At 39.6% G+C, this 27057-nt stretch overlaps 1 protein-coding gene across 2 annotated transcripts in view; it reads right to left on the bottom strand.

The window, feature by feature from the left end:
- The window catches only part of NKD1 (NKD inhibitor of WNT signaling pathway 1), a 109100-nt gene extending 85291 nt beyond the window's left edge, over positions 1 to 23809 (bottom strand). The window contains exons 1-3 of one of the 2 annotated variants that reach the window (XM_074293361.1): positions 23597 to 23809; positions 23314 to 23346; positions 22460 to 22593 (exon numbers count right to left, since the gene is read on the bottom strand). In XM_074293361.1, the coding sequence (XP_074149462.1) occupies positions 22460 to 22593; positions 23314 to 23346; positions 23597 to 23621 (192 nt within the window). In that variant the 5' untranslated portion in view covers positions 23622 to 23809. The remainder of the gene's footprint in view (positions 1 to 22459; positions 22594 to 23313; positions 23347 to 23596) is intronic. The other variant, XM_074293362.1, reaches the window with a different exon arrangement.
- Positions 23810 to 27057: the final 3248 nt, after the last annotated feature.

Raw genomic sequence — 27057 nt, 5'->3', positions numbered from 1 at the left:
CCCCCAACACAAAACTTGGTTTCCTTTGATAGAAGCAAAGAGAAGAAGAGTATCAGTGTACCACCAGGAAATTCAGAGCTAAATTCAAGCCTTAGAAACCAGCTTGCTCCTGGGAACAAAAGTTATCCTTAAATCTCCGCAGAGCTTTAAGTAGGGGGAGTAGAGCAAGAACCATTCTTCATTCAAAAAAGAGGCTGACAGGCAAAATCCAGCTTCATGGGACATCAACAATCACATGGTACTGGGCACACATTAGGTGCCTAATAAATGCCACTGATGAAGTCATGAGAAGTTGCATGTCATTCATTTGAAGCACAAAAATAATTCTTTTTTGGAAAGTGAAGAAACCTTCTGTCATACGAGCAACTGCTCCCTAATTTATTTGTGGCAGCGAGTTCTATCCAATTTTTGTATACTAAGTTGTCTAAAATAAGACCCATCTGCACTAGTCTTCTTGGAAGAGTCCAATCTATCTTCATTATTAAAAGCATCGGATGCCAAACCCACGAACCATAACACCGGAGGAATCCAGCTTTGCAAAGTGTTTACCAGAAAGGTCTGGGCTCTAGACTGTTCTATAAACTTGGATGACAGTCCAAAGCTAATGCTATGGATCTCAAAGGCACAAGATAAACTCTTATTCACATTCTAAATAATGGAGGAAAAAAGAACCAAATAAATCAGCTGTCTCCAACTACCCGACTTGAAAGGGTTTATGGTCAAAAGCAAAAAAGACAGCAATAATGACTTAGCCTTATCAGGCGGATTTCTGCTAACAGACACAAACAAAACTTTTGGCAAACATTCTCCATCCCAGGCGGGAGAGAGTGGAGCAGAGAACAGTCTTAATCAGAAAGGAGTCAAAGCAGCCCTCCTTGCGTATGAACAAGACCTTCCCCCCACAAATTCCCCAATAATTTCCAGAAGAACAAAGGCCTTCAGTCCATCCCTTATAGATACTGTCTCTCGTTTCTAGCCCTCTGGAAATATAGGCTCAAAAAACAATTTAAAAGAAAGATGACAGAGCATCTTGAGAGGCAAAGGAGTTGCCAACAGATGAAGGGAGAAAGAGGGGGAGGGAGGGAGAGAGACAGAGAGAGAATGAGACAGAGACAGAGAGACAGAAAGAGAGGGGGGACAGGAAGACCGAGAGAAAGAGACAATGAAACGGGGAAAGAAATAGAGACAGGCAGAGATAGACAGAGACACATAGATACTATAAATTTTTTATTTTTTTTTCCTTCAAACTAATCTAAGGACTTAGCAGAAACTCCAGAACATGCTAACTAGTTACAAAACCATGTACCCTCTCTCACTCACTTTACACACTCAATGTTTCAGCCAAACTGGCTTATGAGCTTTTTTTTCTGAATGTAGCAGTTTCCCACCTCTTTGCCTTTGAACATTCCATTCTAGCCTGGTGCACCCTCCAGCCACATTTCCATCTCTTAGAACTCTTAATTCCCAACAAGCTTAGGCAGTGGTGGGATCTCCTTCTTCAGACTGCTGCCCCACCAGGGGTTATTACTGCTTCCCTTCTCAAATTCTCTTTTTACTTGTCTGTGTGCAACCATAACCTCCTAACAGAATGTGGCAGTGTTGGGCTAGAGCCAGCTCATACCAGCTAAGCCAAGGTAGAATTTTCAGAGGAGCATTTTCACCTTGGAAATCAGTAAGTCGGTGTTTTGATTTATTATTTTGTTATTGTCTCGACATAAGAAAATGATAGGGAAAATGTCAATAATTCAGGCTAAACTTAAAAGTGTGTCTTACCAACTGTGTGTGTGTGTGTGTGTGTGTGTGTGTGTGTGTGTGTATGTGTGTGTGTGTGTGTGTGTGTTGGTATTAAACATTTACTAGCACACCTCTGAATGTGAGCCAATGTGAGCCTAGGGATTTGCTTGAATGGAAACAAACTAAAGCCAAATGGTAGGACCTGAATTGTGCAAAAAAGGTGAAGGTGGGGGGAAAGAGTCCAGCTCCTTAGACACCACACAAAGTGATAATAATACCTTGCAATTTACATTTGTCTAGCCCTTTGCATTTTTAAAAGTGTATTCATGCAATATAGTACACTCATTTCTCCTTCCTAGCACAGAACATGGTGCCTTAAATGTAGTAGGGACTCAATAAGTGTTTATTGAATTTGAATTGCAAATTGTATTAATACACCTTGTGTTTATTCAAATTACCCCCTGGGTACACACTGAAAGCAATCTTTTCTTTGATACCTTAGCTGTCACTCTATTACCCCTCCAAGACTGAAGAACATGGAGAGAAATGAAGGTAATTCCATGCGCTAACAATATGGTTTGGATCCTGAGATTAACTCCATCATTTAATAGCATTATGATCTTCTGTAAAGTCACTTTATCTGTCTAGGTTTCATTTTTCTCACCCATAAAATGGGGAAAATAATCCCTGATTTGCCTGTTTCATCATACTGAGGGTCAAAAGTGACATAATAGATATAAAACTATTTTGTAAACTCCAAAGCATCATGAAAATGTAAAAGATTATTATTACTGCTGCTTCTAATTTTCTCAGGAAAGTATGGGGCCAGAAAGCACCCCATCACCCATGTCAGAATAGATTCAGGGGCAGCTAAGTGGCGCAGTGGATAGAGCACCAGCCTTGAATTCAGGAGGACCAGAGTTCAAATCTGGTCTCAGACACTTAACACTTCCTAGCTGTATGACCCTGGGCAAGTCACTTAACCCCAGCCTCAGATTAAAAAAAAAAAAAAAATAGATTCAAAGCAGGGTAAAACATTCTTCTAGCTCCAGAAAAAATGGATACAAGTTCTTAAACCATTCAATAAGAAATAGGTACCATAAAATAATATTTTTATCCCACAAAATAGGAGACTAAAGAGTCCTTTGCTCTTCTCTGGAAGCTACTGGCTTTCCTAGCCTCACCGTAAAGCTACCTTCTTCCCAGTAAAAATATTTCTATAAAACTTAATAACTCTATCTGCGGTCCCCTTTCTCAGAATTGAAAACCTTAGAGAGTGAAATATGGCAGGCTCAGACTTTATGACAAGCTCATGAAGTCATGTCTACCCCAGACATTCCCTCTTAATGCCATGATTAATTTACTGTTACCCACTGGGGGCTAATGTTGTAATAAGCTTAAAATAAGCCTCTGCTTCTCGCTTACACTAAAACAATACTTACCACCGCAGACTTGGTATCTGGCCACTGCAGCAGTCAAGCAGTATCTAGCTTGGGCATTGGCTAAGCCAACTTTGTTCTAGGAGTGACCAGCTCAGGTTCTGGCCACTGCCCAGAATGAACCACATCGTCACCGTTTGTTCCCTGAAATGTGGTCCTGGTGTCATGATATCAAAGCTGGAGAGGATAGGATGCCCAAGAGACCAGACCCTCCAGTTATAAAACTGCCACATTGGATTTAAGTCCACTCAACAACCATCTATTAAGCACCTATTATTTCTCAGAGGCAGTCTTGGCCAGTGGACAAAGAGCTAGCCTTAGGTTCAGATACATGCTAGCTTTAGAACCATGTATAAATCATATGACTTCTTACAGCTCCAAGCAAATCTCCAACACTGTAAGTTGTAGTTGATCTGCAAAGGGAGTTTCTTCCTGCCAATGACCTCACTGGTTGTATCTCTATCATTACTGCCAGTTGTTGTATTGGGCCCAAAGTACATTAAAAATAATAATAGTAATTTTTTTTAATCTTCAAGGAGCTCATAGTCTATTAAATGTCTCCAGGTCTCAATTTCTCTATCTTTACAGTGGGCAAAATTAGTCCCTCCTTATTTTATGAAAGCCAAAGAGATGCTTTAGTTATTCTATCTATTCAACCAACCTCCTAGAACATTTATTAAATGTTGGAGCATATGGAGAAGAGAAAAAAAGTATAGCTCAGTGATAAATAGGGGATTTTTGTTTTGTCTGCATATTCCCAGCACAATGCCTTGCATTAGTAGCAGGTGCCTAACTAAATGTTTGTTGGTCATCGCAATGTTAATAAGTATAATTATAATTGGAAGATAAGATACACAAATATAAAAATCTAAAAAGAAAAAAAAAAGTTAAATGTCAATACAAGATGAATCAGATATATTCTAGTAACAACCTAAATGGTACAGGCAATGAGAGCTTTATATGAGTTCAAAGAAAAGAGAGCACATGAGGGTTTGGTAAGAATAGTGCCATGAAGTATTTTTATTTTAGACAGTGTACCTTGAAACTAGTCCAATATCTAAGAACAGTGATCCTTTATATCTAACTTACCTGAAAGGCTGTTCTTACTTTATCTGCCCCTTCTCCCCCTCCTACTTTATTGTGTAAATTTGGGAGGATTTCAGACGAAGAACAAATAAGAGCTTTTATTCATCTATTAATTTACCCTAACATTTCTTGTGAAGGGGTTTAAAGAACCCCTTTAAAGAACAGCTGGGTATGGAAAGTAGAAAGGACTCATCTCTTTCACCTCAATTTATGGATTTCTCAGAGAAGATGTTTAGCAAATGCTGAAAAGGGGGTGGAGGGGGGGGAGGAAGTAAAAGGGGAAAGTGTCCCAGAGTTCTGCTCTAAAAACCATCTACTACAAAAATATCCAGGTCAGAGTATTTTGTTAGCCATGCAGATTCTGGGCTACATAATGGGGAAGAACTCTGAGGATCCCGAGTAGACTAAGGGGAATATTTGCCTAACATGTGGCTCAGGACAAATGTCTTTCATTTCAAAATTCACACCTGATTTTGTTTGTCCTTCATTTTCTGAAGAGAGCCAGTGACCTAGATGGGGTATATCTGACTTAAGGACTATCATTTACAAGGAACACTTGCTGGACCTGGGGTTTCAAGGGCAAAGTAATAAATGAAAAAGTTGAAAACTCCCAGACTCTTCTGGAACCTTTTTCATCAAACAGACCTAATCTGGCCCCACTATGGAGAAATTTCATCCCATCCTCAAGTTAGTTAGCAATGACTACAGCCGTTTACAAAAACCACATAGTGCATAGAACAAACCACATCTAAAACCCAATTTTCTTCCAAAAAGTGGGTTTCAATAATGGCAGCTGAAATCTTACATTCTACAAGACTTTCCTGATTCCCCCTTAATTCTAGTGCCTTCCCTCTATTGATTTCAGATTTATCCCATAGACAGCTTGTTTGGAAATTGTTTTACTATCTTCTCCATTAGAATCTGAGCCCTATGAGAGCAGGGACTGTCTTTGACCTTTCTTGGTAACTCCGGGGACTGGTACATAATAATAAATGTTCATTGATTGACTAACAACACAGAAATGGTGCTTAACCATTGAGGAGTATACTGAAGTATGTCTTTTTCCTTATATCAACTTGCCTAACCAACAACTTCTTATATGTGTGTATAATATTACTAGGATCAAACAACTCATAATTGCAGAAAGAAACTAATGAACATTAAAGTCCAAATTCTCTTCTGATCTTCGTCAATGATTATGGAAAAACATACATATGTACAATACTAATTTCTGAAACTACCAATTTCTAAGAACTAAAAGCCCCAACTTCAAGGTACTAATGAGGGAAAAGGAGCTAAGTATCTCTAAGGCTTAGCATAGTTATCTTGTAAAAAATAAGCACTTAAGAAGTTTTAATTGGATTTAGATTAGATTAAGTAGTCAACCGGGCAAGTCAATTCAACAAATATTTTAGGACTCACTATATGCATGATACTGTTTTAGATTGTAAAGATTCAAAAAGAAAACAATGTAACAGCCCCTGCCTTCAAGAAGTGTATCTTCTATCATAGGATTATAAAATAGACACAAATAAGTACACACAAGGTAAAGAATGACAATGTGAATTGAATCTCTGAAAATGTAAATTCATTCTTCAAGGAAAAAAAACTCAAAGAAAAGCATTATGGTCCCAAGTTATAAGCAGTTTCTGACAACAGAATTTACCATGAGAGAAAGAGTCTCTGAGTCTTTCCAAAAACAAGAGAGTTCAGCTCCAAAATCTTTAAATTCTCTTTCAGTTCTGGCATTCTATGGTTCTATGATGGATGATTCCAAACAAAGGATTCATTTAACAAGCAACCGTTAAGCATGTTTTGTGCCCAGTCCTGGGCCAAGCAATGTGTGGAACATAAGATTAGTTATGAGACCCATCTTCAATCCCAAGGACCCTACAGCCCTACTGGGAAGACAAGATTCACATATGTGAAATAGCTACATGGAAAAATAAACAATACATGCCTAAGTCACTACCAAGAAGGGTAACAGGACCACAGTTGTGGTGGTCTGAGAAAGAATCACAGAGAAGGCAAGATTTGAGTTGAGCATCAAAGAATTGTTAGAATTTGGACAAATAGAAAAGATGGGAAAAGCCATTCTAGACAGAAGAAAACAGCACCGAGGTAGAAAAATAAAGTCAATCTTGAGGTGAAGGATGAGAAGGAAAACTATAAAAAGGATTGGCTAATTAAGATAAGTCATGGAACAAGATTGCCAAGAGCCCTGAGTATCAAGCTAAGGAGTTTGCCCTTTATCCTATGATCTATGGGAAGTCATTGAAGGTCTTGGAGCAGAAACAACATAACAATGGTAATGTTTTAGGAAAATTAAAATTTAAAGCTTTAATAAAAACTTGTAGACCAAATTTAAAAAAGAAAAAAAAAAAGGAAAATATACACTATTCAGCAGGCAATTAGAGGGGCATTTGAGAAAACAATTTGAGCAAAGGGCAGAGGATGGATGCCAGATTGAAGCAGGTTAAAAGTGAATCTGTGGAGGGCAATGAAAATGAAGACAGTAGGTATAGTACAGACCAATGATGTCAAAACTCAATAGAAATGGGCACAAACTTACATATAAAGACCTCCATCGGTTGTATATTGACTTACTTTTAAAATGTAATATTATCTATGTTTCATTATGTTCTTATTTATTTTATTTAACATTTCCCAATTACATTTTAATTTGGTTCTGGCCACACTCAGGAGTGTTGCTGAATGTGGTCATGTAGGTGGCCATCTGTTTGAAACCTCTAGTATGGACCACTTCAAGAAGTTTGGCAATTTATACAAAAAGAAGAAAAAGGACAGTAGCTTGTAATAATAGCAGTATTAAGCAAAGGTCCTCAAAGGATAAGGAACCTGCACATTGTTTGAAGTTAAAGAGGAAGACATTTACAAAAAGAAAAAAATTGAGGATGCTAAGGGAGAAAAGGCATGATTTAAGAAGGCAAATTCCCAGAGGATGCAGGAGAGGAATGGGATCAAGAGCACAGGTGCAGGGATTAGCAAATACCTTAGTTTAAAACTAAGTCAATCTTTACCAAGAAGACAAAGATGAATGCTTTCAACAACTCTTCTAAAGCAATTAATCTTATGGGCTGCGTCCACATGGACCAAATATGCCATGTTATTTGACTAGCAGCTACATGGCAACACAGCTGTTTCACATCTGTTGCTGGTTTCAATACAACAGATTCATCTACTTCCTCTAACATGACAAGAAAAAAATATATATTTCATAGAGATACCCTCCATTCCAGTAACTCAGATGAAAAAATCAGATCATCAAACCAATAAGAATATTTTGCCATTTCCTTTTCATCATCTTTGAGAAATGTGAATTCACCCTAATTTCTAAAAATTAACAAAAGCTAATTAACAAAAGCATGATTTAGTCTAGGAGGCTTCCCCCATTCCACTCTACCCCTCCAAGAAAAAAATACAAACATTTCTTCCCGATTGACTAATTCATAGAGCGGAGTGAATGGTATCTCATCTTTCCTTGAGATCATTCCCACAGGTGATCTCTGTACAAGTCACTTCAAACACCTAGTCAATGATATTGTCCACCTGACTCATTTACTTTTTCATTCAATATAAAGGAGATTAAAAAGTTCATATAAATACTGCCCCTCACCTCATCAATGTTAGACTCTGGTAGATTGAGAGAAGATGGCTCATCTACATTATGGCTGAACTACTCTTCTCTTAGAGGTAAATGATGTTGATTTAATAATAGAGGCTTGAAACACCTTAAAGACTGGAGAACTCAGGCTACATACTCTGAACTGAGTCATTTCCCTCCCATCCCTTTACAGGTGACATGATTTCTCACTACATTCCTGTCTGTGCCTTTTGGGTCCTCAGATGATAGAGCATTCAAAGGAGCACCTATTTCCTGAAAGGAAAAGAGATCCATGACATTGGTTGCCTTTTCTATAAGATGAGCCAAACTTCTAATAAATTTTAACACTCTGACTTTTAAATCAGGTATCTGTTGTTTGATTTTTAAATAAGATAAATTCCACTTAAACATTCATGAATAATGTCTCCTATTTTTAAAACAATTTCAGAGAGGAAAAGTAACTTAGTGGCTATATAATTCAACATATACCTCAATAGGAATCCTTTTTAAAAGTTACAGAAACACGGGTACATTAGTGCCTTGTTGGGGGAATTGTGAATTGATTCAACCATTCTGAAAGTAATTTGAAATTATGCTAAGAAAGTGACTAAAATGTCTATGCCACAAGCATACACACACACCCAAGGAAGTAAGGAAGTCAAATACATGATGAAAGGCCCCATGTACTCCAAAATATTAATAGAACTACTTTTTATAGAAGTAAAAAACTAAGGGGTGGGGTGGGGAGGTAGATGATGACTGAATGGGGAATGGTGCAACAAGTGGTAAATAGAACAGAATGTAACTGAAGTATTAGACAGGATGAATACAAAAGAAGCACAAGACACAAATTAAATTAAACAGAAATAGGAAAACAATAACACTCAATGAATATAACAATATAAATGGAAACAATAGAAAAATAAAATTGCTTTAAAATTATTAAGTCCCTGCCCCCAGAAATTAAGACTAAATATTTCCAGATCCTTCTATCTAATCTTCATGACATAAACTCAAAGGACTTCATCATCAAAAGAAATTCATCATGCCCACCTCTGGACATCAATGTCTTTCTTACAGCTTCTTTCCTAAAAATGTGGTGTCCAGGCTGTTTCTATAAAATTTAAAGCATGCAAAGTAATTTCCTCACAATAACCATTTGATGTATGATGCATAAGGAGTATTGTCTATATTTTACAGATGAGGAAACTGAGTTTCTGAGAAGTAAAATAATTTGTTCATACACACTCAACTAGTTAAGTGTTGAAGTCAGGATTTGAATCTAATTTCTTTCTAATTTCTAATTTCTAGTTTCAATGCAAATTCAGCAGCCACCTTTTGCACTACAAAACAGCATAGTTCAATGTGTTTAATATGTTATATTGCTGAATGAAATTATGCCTTCCTACCTGCCTGGATTCAAAATCAAAGACTTCAACTGGAACATTAGTCAGACTTAATCCATATTCCCCTGCTTTCACATGTACACACTTATTCATAAATACATACATATATATACACATATATAAACTCAATTATTCATGTTAGTAATAAATGGCTCCTAAATATTCACTTAGATTTGAACTAGGAAAGGAAGAGAATTGAGGGTTTTCTGTGCACTAGGATCTTGGAGGCCGTGCATTTAGACAAACCCATGCCATAACAGGAAGGTAAGACTGTGGCTGTTCACTAGGAAACTTAAAAGTCTCCCAAACTTAACCAAGCCTGACTCTATTAAAATGCAGCAAATATTAAGTATCTGGTTATTTAAGACTTTGAGGAGTTAGCAGACATGTTGAAAACATAAGAAACAGTGGGGCTTTGTAAAGAGAGAATCGGCATTAGGAACAACAATACCTGGGTTCAAATCACTTACCTTCTCAATGTACCAGAAAATCCTCTAAAATAATAAACTATAGATAAGTTACTGATATGTAAAAAAGGAAGGAAATATCTACATTGGGAGTTCCTCATATCAATTAAATCATGTCAAGTATCCTCAAAATTACATTCTTCATTCTATCCAAATCCTTGCAACTAGATTTGGTTGTACTTAAGAGACTCAGATGTGACATTTATTAGCTATGCAACCACATGCAAATCACTTTACCTTTCTAACCCTCAGTTTTCTTATAAAATAAGAGTACTTATACAACCTTACAATCCTTGAGTGATCCACACCCCCCCACCACCATTTAATGATCTTCCACACAAAAATTTACTTTGTATTTGTTTAACTACATATAGATTGTCATCCTCATCCCCATACCTGTTCTCTCCAATCTCAAACCATGCATTCAGGATACAAGTCCCTCAGTATAATGTGTAGCAGACAGTAGGCCCTTAATAAGTGCTTGTCAAATTGTTTTGTAAACTTGTAAGCCCAATACAGATGTGATTTGTTAGTAATAATAACAGGAAATTTTATTTTTCTTTTTCCTCTTTTAAAAAAATTTAAAATGATATTTCTTAGAGAAGAAGAGAATGGTCTCAGGAATTAATGTGGGTTGGTAGATGATCAGCTTATTCACAAGGCTACAGAACCACCTGCACAAAGTAATGTAGTACACATTTGGGCATATTTTCCTCTAAATATCCTTGAAACTTTTCCATTTGCTTAATTTAGGTAATGCCTTTAATACCATAAACCACCTAACTATGATGAATACCCTAGGCATTCAACAAATGAGTCAAATCATAGTCTGTTCAAGTTGTAAAAAATCCTAGTGATCGTTTTGTTCAACTTTTCATTTTGAAGATGAATAAACTAAGACTCAGAGAGGTGATTGCCTGAATGAAGTCACACTATAAGTAATGAGAAACTAGGCAGAGCCAAATTTGACAAGGACAGGAGTGATGGCACATACCTATGATCTCACTTTCCAGGAAGACTAAGGCTGGAAAATATCTTGAGTTGAAGAGTTTTCAGCTGCAATGGGCTATGCTGATAAGGTATATGCACTTATTTTTTGGCATTGAAATGATAAGCCCCCAGAGAAAAGCAGTCTTCCAGGGTGCCTAAGGAAGGATGAACCAGCCCAGTTTAGAAACAGAAAAGTAAATGCTCCCATGGTTATCAGTACTGGGACTGGGCCCATTAATAACCCCTGCCTTTCTAGCCCAGAAGAGATAAAGAGATTCTTTAAAATATATAACAACAGAACAAATTATTGTATTATTATTATATATTATATCGCATATACATCTAAGATTATACATATATATAAAACAGAACAGATATTATAAGATAAGATAAAAATTACAATGATAATCTAAGTGAAATCATCAGCATAAATTTCCCTTTCAGCTTAAGCTTCACAAGGAGTGGCTAAGGCTGGGAGAAAGCATCAGAGAATGGAGATCTAAAAGGCTGTTTTGTTTTGTGTTTGCCATAGATTTGTTGTTTTCTTAAATCATCCATTGCTTTTGATGCCTCTTTTAGATGATTTTGAGAAAAAGCGGAGACCAGGCTTCTTCAGGGTCAAATGAAAATTGACTGCCCATCTAAAATGTGGTGCTTACCGGCCAAAGTTCCAGTTCCTGTTTGAAACCAAGTCTGTGTTGTTTAAAGAAAATGCCACATAGCTCCAAATCACACATGGTTTGAACACACCATGAGCTGAGAAGCATCAGGGCTTCCGAGCTTAGCCTGCAAGGCACCTAGCCAGCCCTCCCAGACCTTTGAAGTTACAAAAACATCCTCTGGTCTGAGCACATTTGTGAGGCTGTGGGATGAGATGCTTTCTGCACCACTCCCTCTGCACTCACCTGTGGTGTGCTGGTGGATGGGGGCCCACTGCAAAGCTAACAAGGTGAGCCTTTATATTCTCTCTTTCCATCCCAGTAATGGAGCTCAGTGAAAGAGGAACAGAGGGGTTCCCCGTGCACAGCTCCTGGCCAAATGGAGCCAGGGGAACTGCTTACTTAACACTTTTCTCATGTGTGGGGTAGTTTCTTTGCCACAAAAGCCCAGAAGCAGGAGTCATCCCTACTTCAATGAAACGTCCGAGAAAGAATCGCCCTGTGTGAATGAGGTTTCAGTGTTCCATGAATCCATGTGGACAAGCCGTCTCTGTGATACTTTCTTCTCCTTTAAATACTCAGAAACTAGAACCTCAAAAGGTTCAAATCAACAAGGCCACATGGAGTGTAGAAAGAATACCGGATTTGGAATTGGGAGACCTGCTTCAAATCCCAGCATGGCTACTATATGACCATCAGCAAGCCATGCACTCTCTCGGGGTCTCAGTTTCTTCATCTATAAGATAAGAAAATTGAACTTGAGACTTCCAACATCTCTTTCTAGCATTAAATTCTCTGATCTTTCAGGCTTGTTTGTTTGTTTGTTTGTTGTGATAAGACTCTGAAGGATTTGGCTAACTCCAGCTTTATAACATTCAATTTATTTATTTTTTCTCTCCTATAAAGGACAGTAATTATTATGGCTCTAAACTTTAATGTGTAACTTGGATAACAGGCAACTTAGCACCCTGATAGCTCATAGGAACATAAGAGCTAAAGCTGAAAGGGACCTTAAAAATCACTATGCTTACCCCTTCATGTTATAGATAAAGAAACCGAGGCAGAAACTAAATCACTTGCCCAAAAAAAAGCACATGATGTCAAAGGTGGGACATGAACTTAGGTTCTCTGAGTCCCATTAGTTCTCTTTCCATCAAACTATGCTACTTCTCCATACATAAAAAATAACATACACCTCCAAGTGAATGGCTAACCAAGTTAGGTGGGACCTACTTAAATTCTAAGGGCTCTCTTACATAGTCTTTCATGAACTATTACTGGAATGGATGAAAATGACCCTCAAGAAGTCTCATTTCACTACAAAGCAGTGGAAAGAATGTTGGATGTGAAGTCTGAAGCTGTTGGTCCAAATCCTGGCTTTGGCACTCACATACACATCCTGTCTAACTGCAGCAAATCACAACTTCTGTGAGCCTCAGATCTCCAACTCTAAAATGAAGGGGTTCTTCAAGTTCTAAATCTGACCCCCGTCCCTTGGTCCTCTCCAGAACTGAGCAGTACTTCTGAGACACCAGCAGGGGGAGCCGACCCCATCTGTGGGAGCCGACCCCATCTGTGGGACTCCCATGGCAGGGTTGAAACCATTCCTAGAATCACATAACTTGAGCACTGGAATGCATCTCAGATTATCCAGGGCAAGCCCATGGTGTCACAAATGGGGGAATGGAGGCCCAGAGAAGGGAAGTGACTTGACCTACCTGCCCTAAGGCACACAGACAGTGATATTCTCCACCAATAAGTTCACTGGAATCAAGTAGACAAGCAGGCATTGGAGTCTTAAGTCCATTATTTATCCAGTCTTTTTTTTTTCTTCTTCCAAAGAATTTTCACATCTATTATTTCATTCCCTAAATCTATATGGATAATTTATAGGGAAATATGGACAAGAATAACATGGGACAACATTAAAGAACTAAAGTTTCTTGTCCCAACACTAACTCAAGTTAAGGGAACATTATCCCCATTTTACAGATGGAAAAATTGAGGTTTAAAATGATTACATGAAGAGCGTATCCATTTCCCAGGATATGGGGGTTTCAAGTCCATAAGGTAGATGCTTAGGGAGGGACCACCCTTACAGTGCCCCTTATACACGCCCTGGCCCACATGGCAAAGCATGTAGGAAAAGCCTGTGAGTTTTGACTGTCTTCCAATTACGCAAATGAAACTCAGGCCAATCCCCCAAAGTTCTCTTAATAACAAACAACAGCCAAAGCGCCACTGCACCCCCCTTCCCAAGCCCATCCAGGGTTGAGGAGTTTTGTAAGCTGTCTTTCTGAAAATAAAGATGGCTTAAGTAGAGACAACCTTCAGGGTTTATTAGCAAAGCAAAATTAAAGGAGCTGTGAATAAACAGCCCCCTCCACTTTTCCCAGGAAATTATCAAAGAATTATTTATGTTTCTAGAAGGGCTTGTTTTGAAAGGGCTCTCCACCCCACCTAAGCTTGGCTGAGAAGCCACAGCCTTCAGGCACGCATTTTGGGGAGTGATCAGACTTTTTCCTCAAACCTCTGAAATGACTTGATCCACTTTTCATACAGAGAGTCAGAAGCTAATCATAAAGAAACAGGCCAAGTCCCAGCATAAACTTAACAGGATGACATCAAAGACCTTCCTCTAGATTAAACGGCTGAATTCTTCAGTGCTTTTTAGAATTTCTTCCAGGATATTTTGGGTTATTGCCTCAATTCTCCTTTGGCTGGAATGATAGATACTCTGTTTGCAAGATTCTAAATTTTTTCCTTCTTAAGAGAGAGATGGATAAAGAAAGAAGGGAGGGAGGAGGAGAGAAAGAGGCAAAGCCAGTGTTGGAAAGCAGGCAAAATGAGAGCAAAATTCCAAGCAACTTGCAAAGTTCCAAAACAAAAGCACTTTCTAAACCTACAAAACCAAAACTACAATATTCTGAATGGGGAATAGAAATGCTTAAGTCAAGACCATGTTATGAAACTCTTGATTTCCTTTTGAGATCACAGACTTCCTATATAATCAGTATTCTTGACACTGCTACATTGATAGAGTTGAATATGAGATCTTTCTCTTTCTTTTCCCCTCCCACAAAAGGGCATAGAAAATCAGCCTAAGGGCAAGACAGATCATAGTGAGCTTTGACATTGAACATAGAGCTGCTCTTGGGAGTAATCAGCCAAAGTATCGTGGTCCATTCCAGTCTGTAGCTCCCTAAGAAATAAACTTGTTATTCCCATACTTTTAAACATAAGGGTGAACAGAAGTAGCTCCCCAGAAAGCAATGGATACCTATTATTTCATTCAGAAATCTTTCTATTCCTATCACACTGTCCACCATGGGCAATGGGCATCCAAAAGTTGACTGCCCGAATGGTCTCATATGTGATATCAGCCAGAACTATGTCAAGGTTAATCCTTAGAAATCATCTGGTTTTAAATCCTAGAAAGCAACTTGCCCCCAAAGTTATTGAATTGTGTATATCCTTTAGCCTGGTAATACCACTACCAGCACTATGTTACAAAAAAATCATGGAAAGAGAAAAGAACCTAGATGTATAAAATTACTTTTGGCAGTCCTTTTTATAGTAGCCTAAAACTGGACACTGAAGGGCTGTCCTCCTATCAGGGAATGACTAAATAAATTGTGATATCCAAAATGATGATATGCTCAGTTTCAGAGGAAACTGGGAGCCTATTAATTGATGGAAAATAAAGTACATGGAAGAATAATTTATAAGTGACAATAATATTACAGAGACAAACAACTTTGAAAGATTTTGAAACTCTAGTCAGGACAATGATCAATCACAAATCCATAAGTCTAAAGATGAAACATGCCAGCCCACCTCATGTCAGAAAGGTGGCAGACTTAAAAAACAGAGAAAATATACATTGGGGAAGAAGACCCATGTGGGAATTTGTTTTGTTTATGATGAAGGTTTTATCTTTTAATTTTTTTTTTGCTCAATTGAAGGAAGTAGCAGGAAGGCCAGGTTATAATTACATATATATATATATATATATATATATATATATATATATATATAAATTTCTTTTAAAAACTGAAATTACCTGGTTAATATTCACAAATACAATCACATTACATCACAATCACCCACCAGAGAGATGCACCTTTGGAAGCCTGTTAGTACATTAATGTCATCACTACCAAAGGAAAAAAAGGCTCAAAGTCTGGAGCATGTATTTGATAGAAGGGAAGCTCAGACTATTTTTCAGAAAAAACTTTTTTTAAAAAAACACACATTGTTCTTTTTATCCCCTTACTTTTTTACAAAGTCACCCAAGTCCCCTCCACACTCTCAAATCTAATTTCTCTTCCTCTTCTGAAAAGCAGGAACCCTGGCGTTATCCATCATTTTGCAGTAATAGTTAATATTACTGATGTCTTGCACTATCCTGAATGAATAAATAGATATTAAGAGATATGTAACTCAGAGTGAGTAGGAATGTAAGAGAAACATAGCCATTGAGCAAGAGATTATATGGGGATAAGGAGGGAAAAGGGCGGAGAAAGTATAGTATAGTAGAAGGGCTCTAGGTTTTAGGGGAAGAAGCTGGATTCAAGTTTCAGCTCTTGGATTTGTTCCCTGTGAGATGTTAGTCAAGATATTTAACTTTTCTGGCCTTTGGGGATTGGACTAAACAGCTTCTAACACAAGTCTATGAATTTGGGAGAGGATTTAAGTGTTCCACACTGATCTCTTCTTCATATCCAAGTTCTAAGAACTGTTATTTTTTTGATGGGAAAAGAAGGTTTCACTGGTCATCTTTCTAACTACCTGCTGGCTCAAGCAGAATTTCTAAACTCTTCTGAGTATAAGGTGATCCCTCTGAAAGGAAAGATAATTATACTTTTGTTGTGAATAATTATTTTAAAAGAAAATCAAAATAAAGAAGACAGAGCGCCTATCAGAGAAGGTATTTGCTATTTAGTTTCCTTCCCTAGCCATGTCTTTCACTGCCTCTAACCTCAGGTAGACATAGTCCCACAATATAGAACCTAGAGAACAGATTTCTTTTCTTTTAAAGCTTCCAGTATGGAATGTTCCTCTTTTTTCCCTAAATATGTAATGTTCAGTTATCTTCTAAAACTAAAATTTGAGTAATTACATATTTTTACAATGTCCCTGATTATTAATTCTTCCTTCTGTCCCATTTTACCAAGTTCAATTGGGCAAAACAAAAATCACCCAAGTTACTTCCAGGGTAATGAGTAGTATCTGAAGTTTTTGAAAAATACCTACTTGCTTTGTTCTTCTTGGGTCTTATTATAGGTCTCACTTTAAAAAAAAAATTACAGAGGAAAGTTCTGTTATTGAAGAACATTCCATATGTCCAAATCTACCATCAACTAACCTCTTGTTTTGGAAAAGGAAATATTTCAAAGGCTGGAAGAGATACTCTCTTTCAGACTGAATCAGAAATCACCAGAGAACATGTGGCCAGAACATCTCAAAAAGGAAACAGAAAAAATTTGACATCTGTCTTCCCCTTCCTCTACTCCTCCTCCTACTGTAAAAGTAAATTACCTATGCCGAGCGATCTTACCTTCTTAAGAAAACAAACAGCTGGATAACATAACCGTCACCTATCCCCCCACCCTCACCCCCAAGTCAGTCTCCTGTTTTAAAAATCTCCTCTCTCCACTTTCCCTTTATTCCAGCCAAAGGAATATTAAATCTTAAAGGGATGCTACAGATTCTACTCCAACCTCTTCATTTTACAGGTCAAGAAACTGAGGCTTAAAGGAAACCACTCACCCAGGCTCACAACACAGTTAACAACAATCAGCAACAACATTTGAACCTAGGTCTTTTACCTCTAAATACAGTTTTTTCTCCACTTCCAAAGTGTCTGGTCAGACTATTTCCAGAGATGGAATGAATTACTGGGTTGGGTCAGAAGACCAACTTAAGGTCCCTTGGGAGTAGCAGGAAACACACCTACCTGGCTCAGTAAAAGATGCCATGTATCTGGGCCCTGAATCTTCCATCAGCACCAAACAAATCAACTTTTTGTTTCATGACAGCAAATAGTCAATTTATGCTTTTCTTCAAATGTCAAGTCCACCTCCAACACACTGCTTTGAAACCACATAAGGACACCTAACACTTTCCATATGGCAACTACATTGTAGCTTTTAATTGTACCAACTGGTATCATTCAAGCATAATTCCCCAGGAATCCAGCTCTCAGCAGCAGTCCCAGCCAACTCTCTAATCTCATCACTATGGCACTAATACTTCCATAGACACTCTGATTGGGAATGAGCACACTATAATCTCCCCAAACCAGAACTGTCAAAATGTGCTAGGTACACCACTAATTAAATTACCCTGCCTTCCTGGCATCAAAGTTTGAACTCCCTGCTTAGACTTTTCTTAGTCTACACTTTCAGCCAGTGTATACCCTTCCCTTGTCAGACCAAATGACAGCAGAAAGTAACACCTTCAAAATGTGCAATTTAAGAAGCATAAAGATGCATATGCACAAAGTCTTCTCCAACTTTGCTGAGATTTCATGAAGGGAAAAAAATCATTTTTTCTTCTGATTAGCAAATGTTTATTAATTTTACTTATAATAAAAAATTACCAAGGCCTTCTAGAGTTTCTTATATTTTTATATCTTTCACCTTTTAACTTTTCAAAGATCAAAGTAGAAGCAGTGAATAAAAACACTAACCTGGGAGGGCAAAAGACTTAATTTCTAGCCTTGGCTCTGCCACCTATTAATCATGTGACTGAGTAACTTTTGGTCCTTCTCTGAACTTCAGTTTCTACATCTGTAAAAGGCAGGTAATAATCCCTGCCCTGGCTAGTTGCAAGGACCAAATGAGATCATGGACATGAAAGTCCTTTGTAAATGACTAAGTGCTGTAAAAGTATAAGGGATTTTTAAAAATTATCCTCACAGCCCATCAAGTTAGCAAAACAGGTTATTCCCATTCTACTGTTAGAAAAACTCAGGTACATTCTTTCAAACATTTGCTGATCATCTACTCTTAAAGTAGAAGGCACCGAGAAGAATACAATGGTAGATTATTAGTAGTTTCTACTCTCAAGAAGCATACAATTTCAAAGGACAAGTCATTTCTTAGAGGATAGAGGACTTATCCAAAGTCACTTAGACAAATAAATGACAAGACCAAGACCAAAAGCCCAGGTCTCCTAATTTCTCTCTAGACTATTTCTTTCACAATACCCTACTTCTTACTAATTTTTTCCTTCAGTTGCAAGCTACTTGAAGGCAGAGAAATGTTCTTTGGATTCAGAATATTTACTGCATGCTCAATAACATGCCCAAGAAGGCTATGTTTCACAAACTTACCACACTTTTACTAATCCTTCTTAATTCTATTATCTTCTCTGTTGATTATTTCTAATTTGTCCTGTACAGAGCTTGTTTAGTTATATTCTTCCCATATGGATTCCTCCACCAGATTGTTAACTCTTAGAAAATAGTGAATATCATTTGCCTGCCTTTATATCTTAGAACTTTGCACAGTTCTTAGCACATGACAGGTGCTTAATAAATGTTTATTGACTAACTAGCTGATATATATATATATATATATATATATATATATATATATATATATATATATTGCTTTAAGTATTGACCCTACCCAAGGAAGGGCAGACAGACAAGCTCTCCAGTGTATCCAAAGAAGGGTGACAATGGGGAAAAGACTCAGTGAAGGAGCTTACTACATTTTCTCAAGTACCTCATGACACCATACTCAATACAAAGACAATTTAAATCCTAAAGTACAAGGACCTCCCTCTGGCTCATGACCACAGATAAAATAGTCAGCTCAACCATCACTCTTTAAACCATACACTTATTTGTATCCCAATTATTAACTGAAAGACATTTCCAAAATATAGTATTACCATGATGGTAAGAAATTCAAAGTAAATTCTGGTTTAAAACAATACCAAAAATCCCTGTCACCAGAGGATGCTCACATTCTCTACTTTCTTATTTGATCCTCAAGGCAACCCTGTAAGTGGAAAAAGTAATTATTAAGCCCATTTTACAGATATGGAAACTGAGGCTCCAAGGGATTAAAGTGGATTCACTCAAACTCAGTAAATGAGTAACAATTCCTAGATTAGAATTCAATCCTGACTCTCTCCTCTAAGTGATTTCCTTAGAACAGGCAAAATACCCCTTAGGAAAGACTCCTGCTCCCTTCCCATCATCTCTCTTTGATGGTAGGAGCCCTCATCCTGGAATCAAGGGCAGCCTGCTTCATAACATTTGCTACTGGTATCTTAGTGCTTTTCATCTTCAAAAGTGCTTTGAACAAACATTAATTACTCCTTACAATGCTCCCAAGAGAGGGAGGTAAGTACCATCCTTCCCCATTCTTCATCTGGGAAGGATAAAAAGGCAAAAAGGTTAAGTGAACTTGCCAAAAGCCACAGGCAGAGTTGGAGTTAAGCAGGGGCCTCCAGCAGACTCTTTTCCACTTTTCCCAATGACAGTTTTTTTTTTTTTTTTTTTTAAGGCTTACAATCCCTTTGTGGAGGATTCAATTATTTAATTCATAATTACAGATATTTTCCTTTGTCTCACTTTCTAACTACCCCATAAGTCTCAATTTGGAAACCAGAGGGACCTAGATATTTTAAAGGAGGGATAATATTTATTATGGCTTTGAAGATAAACTTCAAATGAATTAAACTATTACTACTTTTAAAATTTCCATTCTAGGAAAGTGTAGCTTGCTGTCATTTTTTTTTATTCTAAATACGTAACACTTCGTTTAAAAATTTAAAAAGGAACCAGCAGTATGCCTAATTAGATAAGTATATTTCTTTGTCTTGGATTATAAAATGAATTTATTCATAAAGATACACCAAGTCATTTTAATTTGTTGTTGTTTTTAAAAGTAGCTTAAAAATTAGGATGAGGAGGGCCTGGGATATGCTCTTGTTAAATATCACTAATCTCAGCACAGCATACAGGCTAATGAAATATCTAAGAAGATCAGGATGGTTCCCCAGTGGGCAGATTGGTGTCAGTAGTTTAATGAAAAGGCAGCAGCTCCTCTTGGAGACCTGAAGGTCAGTGCACAAATCTCTTCCCAAGTTAAGCTTCCTCCCCTTGAAGTTCTACTTGTCCATTATGGCCACATCTGACCAACCCTTATTCACTACCACCACCACCACCACACACACACACACACACACACACACACACACACACCCTATCACTTACAAAGAATAATTATTTCCCCTTCCCCTCCTCAACCACCTGGACAAGCCTCCCTACCAGCTGGTAAGGATGGCAAATCCAACCTGCCAGTTTGATTGTTCCCCCTTTAAGAAAGAGGGAAAAAAATTAAATGTCACATCAAAAACTTCATTCATCTTTTGATCCTCTGGGCTGCCTGAGTTGCACGCAGATCATTTGAAACCCACATGTGGAGTCATATAACTTGCAGGACATCCATGAACTCCAGTCACTACCAGACCCGGAACTACACTGTCTCTCCCTAGCAGGCAACTCCACAAAACCACTTACTCAGCTAGGAATGATCCTTCACCAAGAAACCTTAGAAATTCATCCACAAGGGAGAAGAATGACTTTACCAGTAAATCTCACAGAAGGAGCTCTAAGTCCCCAGGGCCTGGAACAAAAGCAAGAGTATTCCAGAAGACAGTCATTTCTCAGTAACTAGATGTATGACCTGGCACATGCCCTATTAACCTTAAAGAAGAAACCAGGAAACCTTCCTTTACCCACTAAGAATCTCCCTGGAAAAAAAAAAAAAAAGGACTCTGTGAAATGCTGCCCAAAATGACCAGTAACTCACTGCTATAGTGTCTAAACAGTTCCAAATGGCAGCTTTAACCAAGCCCAGAGAACACAAATGTGACTCCATGCTGCTTTATAAAACAGAAAAGTGTGGGAGAGTCAGCTCCCCCCAGGGGGACTAGGATGAAGCTTTCTTTTTCTTTAGCCTCCTCCCACAACAGTAAGCAGCCCCACAGTGCTTTCTTCACCAGGAGCCCCAGAGTCCACCAGCCCAGCCTTGACCTCTGCACCAACAGCTGTTGCCATTGGGAAACTGCCCCAACTCCTCTCCAATCCTATTTCTGAACTCTTCCCCCCCTGCATGCATACATATTATAGCAGGTGAAACAGACAACCACCACCCCCATCCCTCTTCATGCATACCAAGCACAAAAGCAGGGCCTAATGTGGCCCCCTGACTCTTGACCTGGACTCCTTCAGGAATAACCCCCTGGCTCTACTCTATTTCTTCTATCTAAACTGACCAAAACTGAGACTCCTCTTCAGCAGGAACGAGGGAGAGGATGTCTCTGAGGTATCTCCAGAAGAGAAATAGGAAGTCATTCCTGAGCCCAGATAACTTAAATTTTGGGAAATATGCTTTCCTCCTTGCTTTTTCTGGGCCCCCTCTGTATATCATCTCAAAAAGGGAGACTTAGTGCCAATTCAACTCTCCCAGGGAGCTGAAAAGGTTGGGGCTAATAACCATTTCCCATGACAATCAGCATCACTCCCCACAGTTAGAAACAGGAAGAGGGTGAGAGAGACAGAGACAGATAGAGAGAAAAGGGGGAGAGAGAGAGAGAGAGAGAGAGAGAGAGAGAGAGAGAGAGAGAGAGAGAGAGAGAGAGAGAGAGAGAGAGAGAGAGAGAGAGAGAGAGAGAGAGAGAGAAGAAGGAGGAGGGAGAGAGAGAGAGAGAGAGAGAGAGAGAGAGAGAGAGAGAGAGAGAGAGAGAGAGAGAGAGAGAGAGAGAGAGAGAGAGAGGAGAATATGAATATGCTTGGGTGGGGTGGGGGCAGTCGAAAGGAGGAGATGGATCCTGGGCACATTTATGAACCCAGAATCCCCTTTTGGAGATTAAGGAAACAGAAAGGAGGTGAGCTAGGAATGGGCATCACACTACTTCATTAGACAGAAGGAAGAAGCGGAAAAAAGAAGAAAAAAAAAAAAAAAAGATTCAGCAGAGCAGCAAGGATTCTAGGACACCGAGGAAAGGTGGGGGAAGGGGTCCGTACCCGGGTGCTGCCGGAGAAGCCGCCCACCACCCGGGGCTGCCGGGATCCTGGGCCGCTGCTGGGGTAGCGTTGCTTCCCGATCCAGTCCTCGATCCCCTTCCTAGCCCAGGAGGCGTTCACTGCGAAGCTGTCACCTAGGACACAGCACAGTCCGTTTTTGAGACCCTAACTCCAATATCGCCCTCCACCCTCTCCCGACCCCCAAAGCAGAACGTCACCCCTAAAGTTATTCAGGGAGGCAGGGAGCAGGAGTCGGGAAGAGGAGAAAGGTAAAAGGGACTGAGAGGAAGAGAAGAACAAGGAAGGAGGACGTGAAGAAAAGAGAAGTAAGAAATCGAGAAAAGAAAACGAGGGGCAAAAGGAGAAGGGGCAGAAGAAAGAACAGGAGAGAAGAGAGTAAGAATGAGGAGAAGAGGGAGAAAGAGAAAGGGAGACAGGAAAAAAACTGACAAGAAGATGAGAGAAGAGAGTAGCTTAGCAGTAAGAGGAGAGCAGAGGAGGAGGAACAGAGGGATGACCAGGAGGGAAGGGGAAAAGATGGGGCGAAAGACCAGAGTTGACAACCAGAAACAAGAAAGGAATCGAAGTCAGAAAAAGGCAGAGTAATAGACAACTAGACTGCGGGGTCCGGGGCGAGAGCTGGGACAGGTTGGAGGACAGCGCGGAGAGGGGCTGAGGCCGGAGCGGCCCCGGGAGCTGAAAGCTGAAGGCGGCGGAGGCGGTGGCGGCGGAGCAGGAGGAAGGGAGGAGGGTGGGCTGAGAGAAGAGCTGGGAAGGGGGGCGGGAGGGGAAAGATCCCGAGAAAGGAGGTGGGTCAGAAAGTTTGCCCCGGGGCGGGGAGCCATCATCCCTACCTTCGGGGCTCTCCCTGCGCTTACACACGGCAGCTGGGCAGATCCGAGGCGGCGGGCGGGAGCAGGAAAGAAAGGGAGAGGGAGAGAGTTAGCGATCGCGGCTCGGCGGGCTGGGCTGGGCTGGGCAGGGCTGGGCAGGGCAGGGCAGGGAGAAGAGGAAGAGGAGGAAGAAGAGGAGAAGGAAGAGGAGGAGGAGGAGGAGAGGGAGGAGGAGAGGGAGCCCCAGCCCGAGCCCGAGCCCAGAACCCGGGGCCGGGGGCCGGGGGTTGCGGGAGACACTGACCGTGTTTGGAGTGAAGTTTGCCCATGGTGCGGCTGGGCGGACACCGGCCCGAGAGGGCGCCTGGTTAATCCATGTGTCCCGGCCCTTGGCCCAGTCTCCCCGCCCGGTTCTCCTCTCCTGCCCTCTCCTCTCCTCTCCTCTCCTCTCCTCTCCTCTCCTCTCCTCTCCCTCTCTCTCCCTCTTTCTCCCAAAGATAGAGGCGGTACCAGGACGAGCTCCCTCCAGCCCCGCGGCTGCCTGATTGACGCCTCCTTGCGCTAAGCCCCCAGTCCGACGCCTCCTCCGCGCGCCCATTGGGCCGCGGCGGTGCATCAAAGAGGAGCCCGGAATGGGGAGGGGGGCGGAGACTGGCGGGGGCCGGACTCCCCGCGGGGCGGAGGGAGCCGAGCTGCGGCCAGTAGGGGAGGGGGGAGAAGGGAGGGAGGGAGGGAGGGAGCGAGATGCTGTCCTCATCATCAGCCCTCCACCCTGTCCCAGTCTTTCCCTGTCCGGACAGCTGACCCCTCTAACGCTTCACTAACAGACCCCCCTGCTCGGGAATATTTAAATCAGGTCCCACCTAGCCTCTCCTGCTGGGGCACCGTCCTATAAAAGAGGAGTCACTACTTGCCCCCTCCTCCCTCCATCCATCCATCCAGGGACTTTACTGCCGTCCTCCCCAAACACACACACACACACACACACACACACACACACACACACACACACACACACTTCTCACTGGTTGGGAAGAGGGACGAGGCTTACCGGTCAGACACGTCCCTTCCCCTGGGTGAAGAGGAAGGAGGAAAGTACGTATGCTGATCTTATAAACCTTTATCGTACATTTGTATGGTTATTCTTTAAGTTTCCAAAGCACTTTCACAAACACTATTTCACCTGATCCTCTCCACCTCCAATAGAGGCAGGGACAGAACCATTCCCCCCATTTTAAAGATGGGGAAAATGAAGGCTGAGAGGTATCTTATCCAACATGACAAGATAAATTGGTGAGAAAAATCAGAGGAGACCCCAGATTTAAATCTTAATCCATTATTCTTTCCACGACAAAACACTGCTTCCAAGATAAAACAAGACATTTAGCCGTTGTTACTCAAAATTACTGTTCCCAGGACATTATTAGCATATTAATTTCTATCCCCTATGTGCACTGGTGGAAGAAGTTTCCATACTATGAATTCTCTAACATTGATGAAATCTCAATTCAGGAAAAAAAAAAAATCTATGTAATCTCTTCCGTGCCAGGATAAGAACTTTAGTCTGAGTATAATACAATAGTGCTTTGGCTAGAAGTCTGGGTGATATGGCAGATGTCTAGAAACCTTGCCTCCTCTCTGCTATTAAAAGAGATTCCCTCGTCCATCAGAAGTCCACTAATGTACAGTTAGTATCCCAGTCACAAAGGCAATGTCTGTTTTTACTTTGATCTTCCTCAGTTTCCAGAGCCACACAACTGTTTGTCTGAATGAAATTTTGTGATATTTCTTCTGAGTTAGGCAGCTTCAGCAATAACCATTGCGTTTGTTTTATCAAAGGAAAAAAATGTCTGTTCTGCTGGACAGACTAGAATCTGAAAGTTGGAGGCAACCTCAAAGGTCATTCAGTACTAAAGCAAAAATCCTGAAGATATGGACATCTAGCTTCTGTTTGTGGTTAACAGGGAGCTCACTACCTCAAAAGGAATCCCATTCCATTTTTAGACAGCCATAATTATTAGATATTGTTTTCTTATATTGAGCAAAAACATGCCTCTAACTTCTATCCATTGGTCCCATTCTTACCAACTGGGGCCAAGAGAAGTAAGTCTTCTTGATGGTCTATTGATAGGACTCTATCCCAATATATCTTACAATATTACTTTTTTAATACATTCTTAAATTCACACTTCTAGTTTCCTGTTACTTTAATCTTACTCCAGTTATGGGTTAAATATATATTTATTGAACATCTAGGTTTTTGTATCTTGAGATACATCTGGGTATCTCATCACAAATGAGATACAATTTTTTTTTCCTAAGGGAACTTTTAGACTGGTAAGAGAGAGAAAAAAAAAAAAACAATTACAATATAAGTGTAAGTTAGAATATGATGGGGGAAGCTATGGTGTTCTGGAAAGACCACTAAACTTCAAGACAGGAAAATAGGAGATCAAGTCTGGGTTTCCGTTCTGAGTCTATTTCCTCATCTGTAAAATGATCATAATAATGCTTTCATTATTTGCCTCACAGAGTTGTTATAAGGAAAGCACTTATAAACTCAAAATTCTTACAGAAATACATTACAACAACCTTAGAACTTTACTGCCTGTTGGATTTCTCCATGTGAATCAAATCCTAATAGTGTCTCAAATTCAATATGTTCAAAACAGAACTTATTGTCTCCTACTCATCATCTCTTCTCCAAATTTCTTTTTCTCTGTTGTAGACACTACCATTCTTCTAGTCACCCAGGTTAACAACATATTGACACCACCTCTAACACATCCCTCTTCCTCTGGAAGGCCCTGAGACTCATTCTCCCTATACAACCAAATTGCCAAGTTGTTGAGCCTATTTCCAAAATATGCCTCCCATCATTCCTCTTCTCTCTACTTTAAAAGATGAATTTTAATATACTTCATGTCTTTTGTATGTTTTGACCCACTTGCTCCTAGAGAGCTTTTAATTTGATCCATCCAAATGGGTATGCCTAAAACACAAATCTGACCATCTCACTCCCCTATTCAGAATCTTCAGAGGCTCCATATTGCTTCTAGGATAAAATGTAAAACCCTAATCCTAATCAGTTATCAGTGATCTTTTTCTCCTGAAATTACTTTATATCTAATTTTAGTTTACTATATTTGTTATATGTGTTATATCTTATTAGATACTTTATATCTAATTTTAGTTTACTATATTTGTTATATGTGTTATATCTTATTAGATACTTTATATCTAATTTTAGTTTACTATATTTGTTATATGTGTTATATCTTCTTTGCTCTCTTATCCTCAGAAGAATATAAGTTCCTCAGAGGGGAGTACAAGGGATAATGTTGTAAAAAAAATTACCTATGCATATGTACTGTCAAAGAAAATGTTATAATTATAAAAATTAATAAAAAATATTTTAAAAATTAAAAATTTTTAAAAAAGAATATAAGTTCCTAAAAGGCAGCAACTATTTGCTTTAGCTCATTCCAAAAGAGTGCCTTGGACATTATAGGCTCATAAATGGCTTTTTAACTGAATTAAATTAGAAGTTTATAGTAGGAAGAAACCATGTAATATTATAGGGATCAGGGGACACACCATGGCAATGGTAACATTTCAGCTGGATCTTAAAGGATGGGTCAACATGCAGAGGAAGTATTTCAGGGAATAGCACAAGCAAAGATGTGCTGAGGAAAAAGGAGTTAAATGCATTTCCTCCTGGAAATATAATTGTGTCTGTAGAAAAAAACCTCACAGCTACTAAGG

This window comes from Sminthopsis crassicaudata, chromosome 2 (assembly GCF_048593235.1).
Source record: "Sminthopsis crassicaudata isolate SCR6 chromosome 2, ASM4859323v1, whole genome shotgun sequence".
NCBI classification, from domain to species: domain Eukaryota; kingdom Metazoa; phylum Chordata; class Mammalia; order Dasyuromorphia; family Dasyuridae; genus Sminthopsis; species Sminthopsis crassicaudata.
This window is presented reverse-complemented; position numbering and strand designations above follow the sequence as displayed.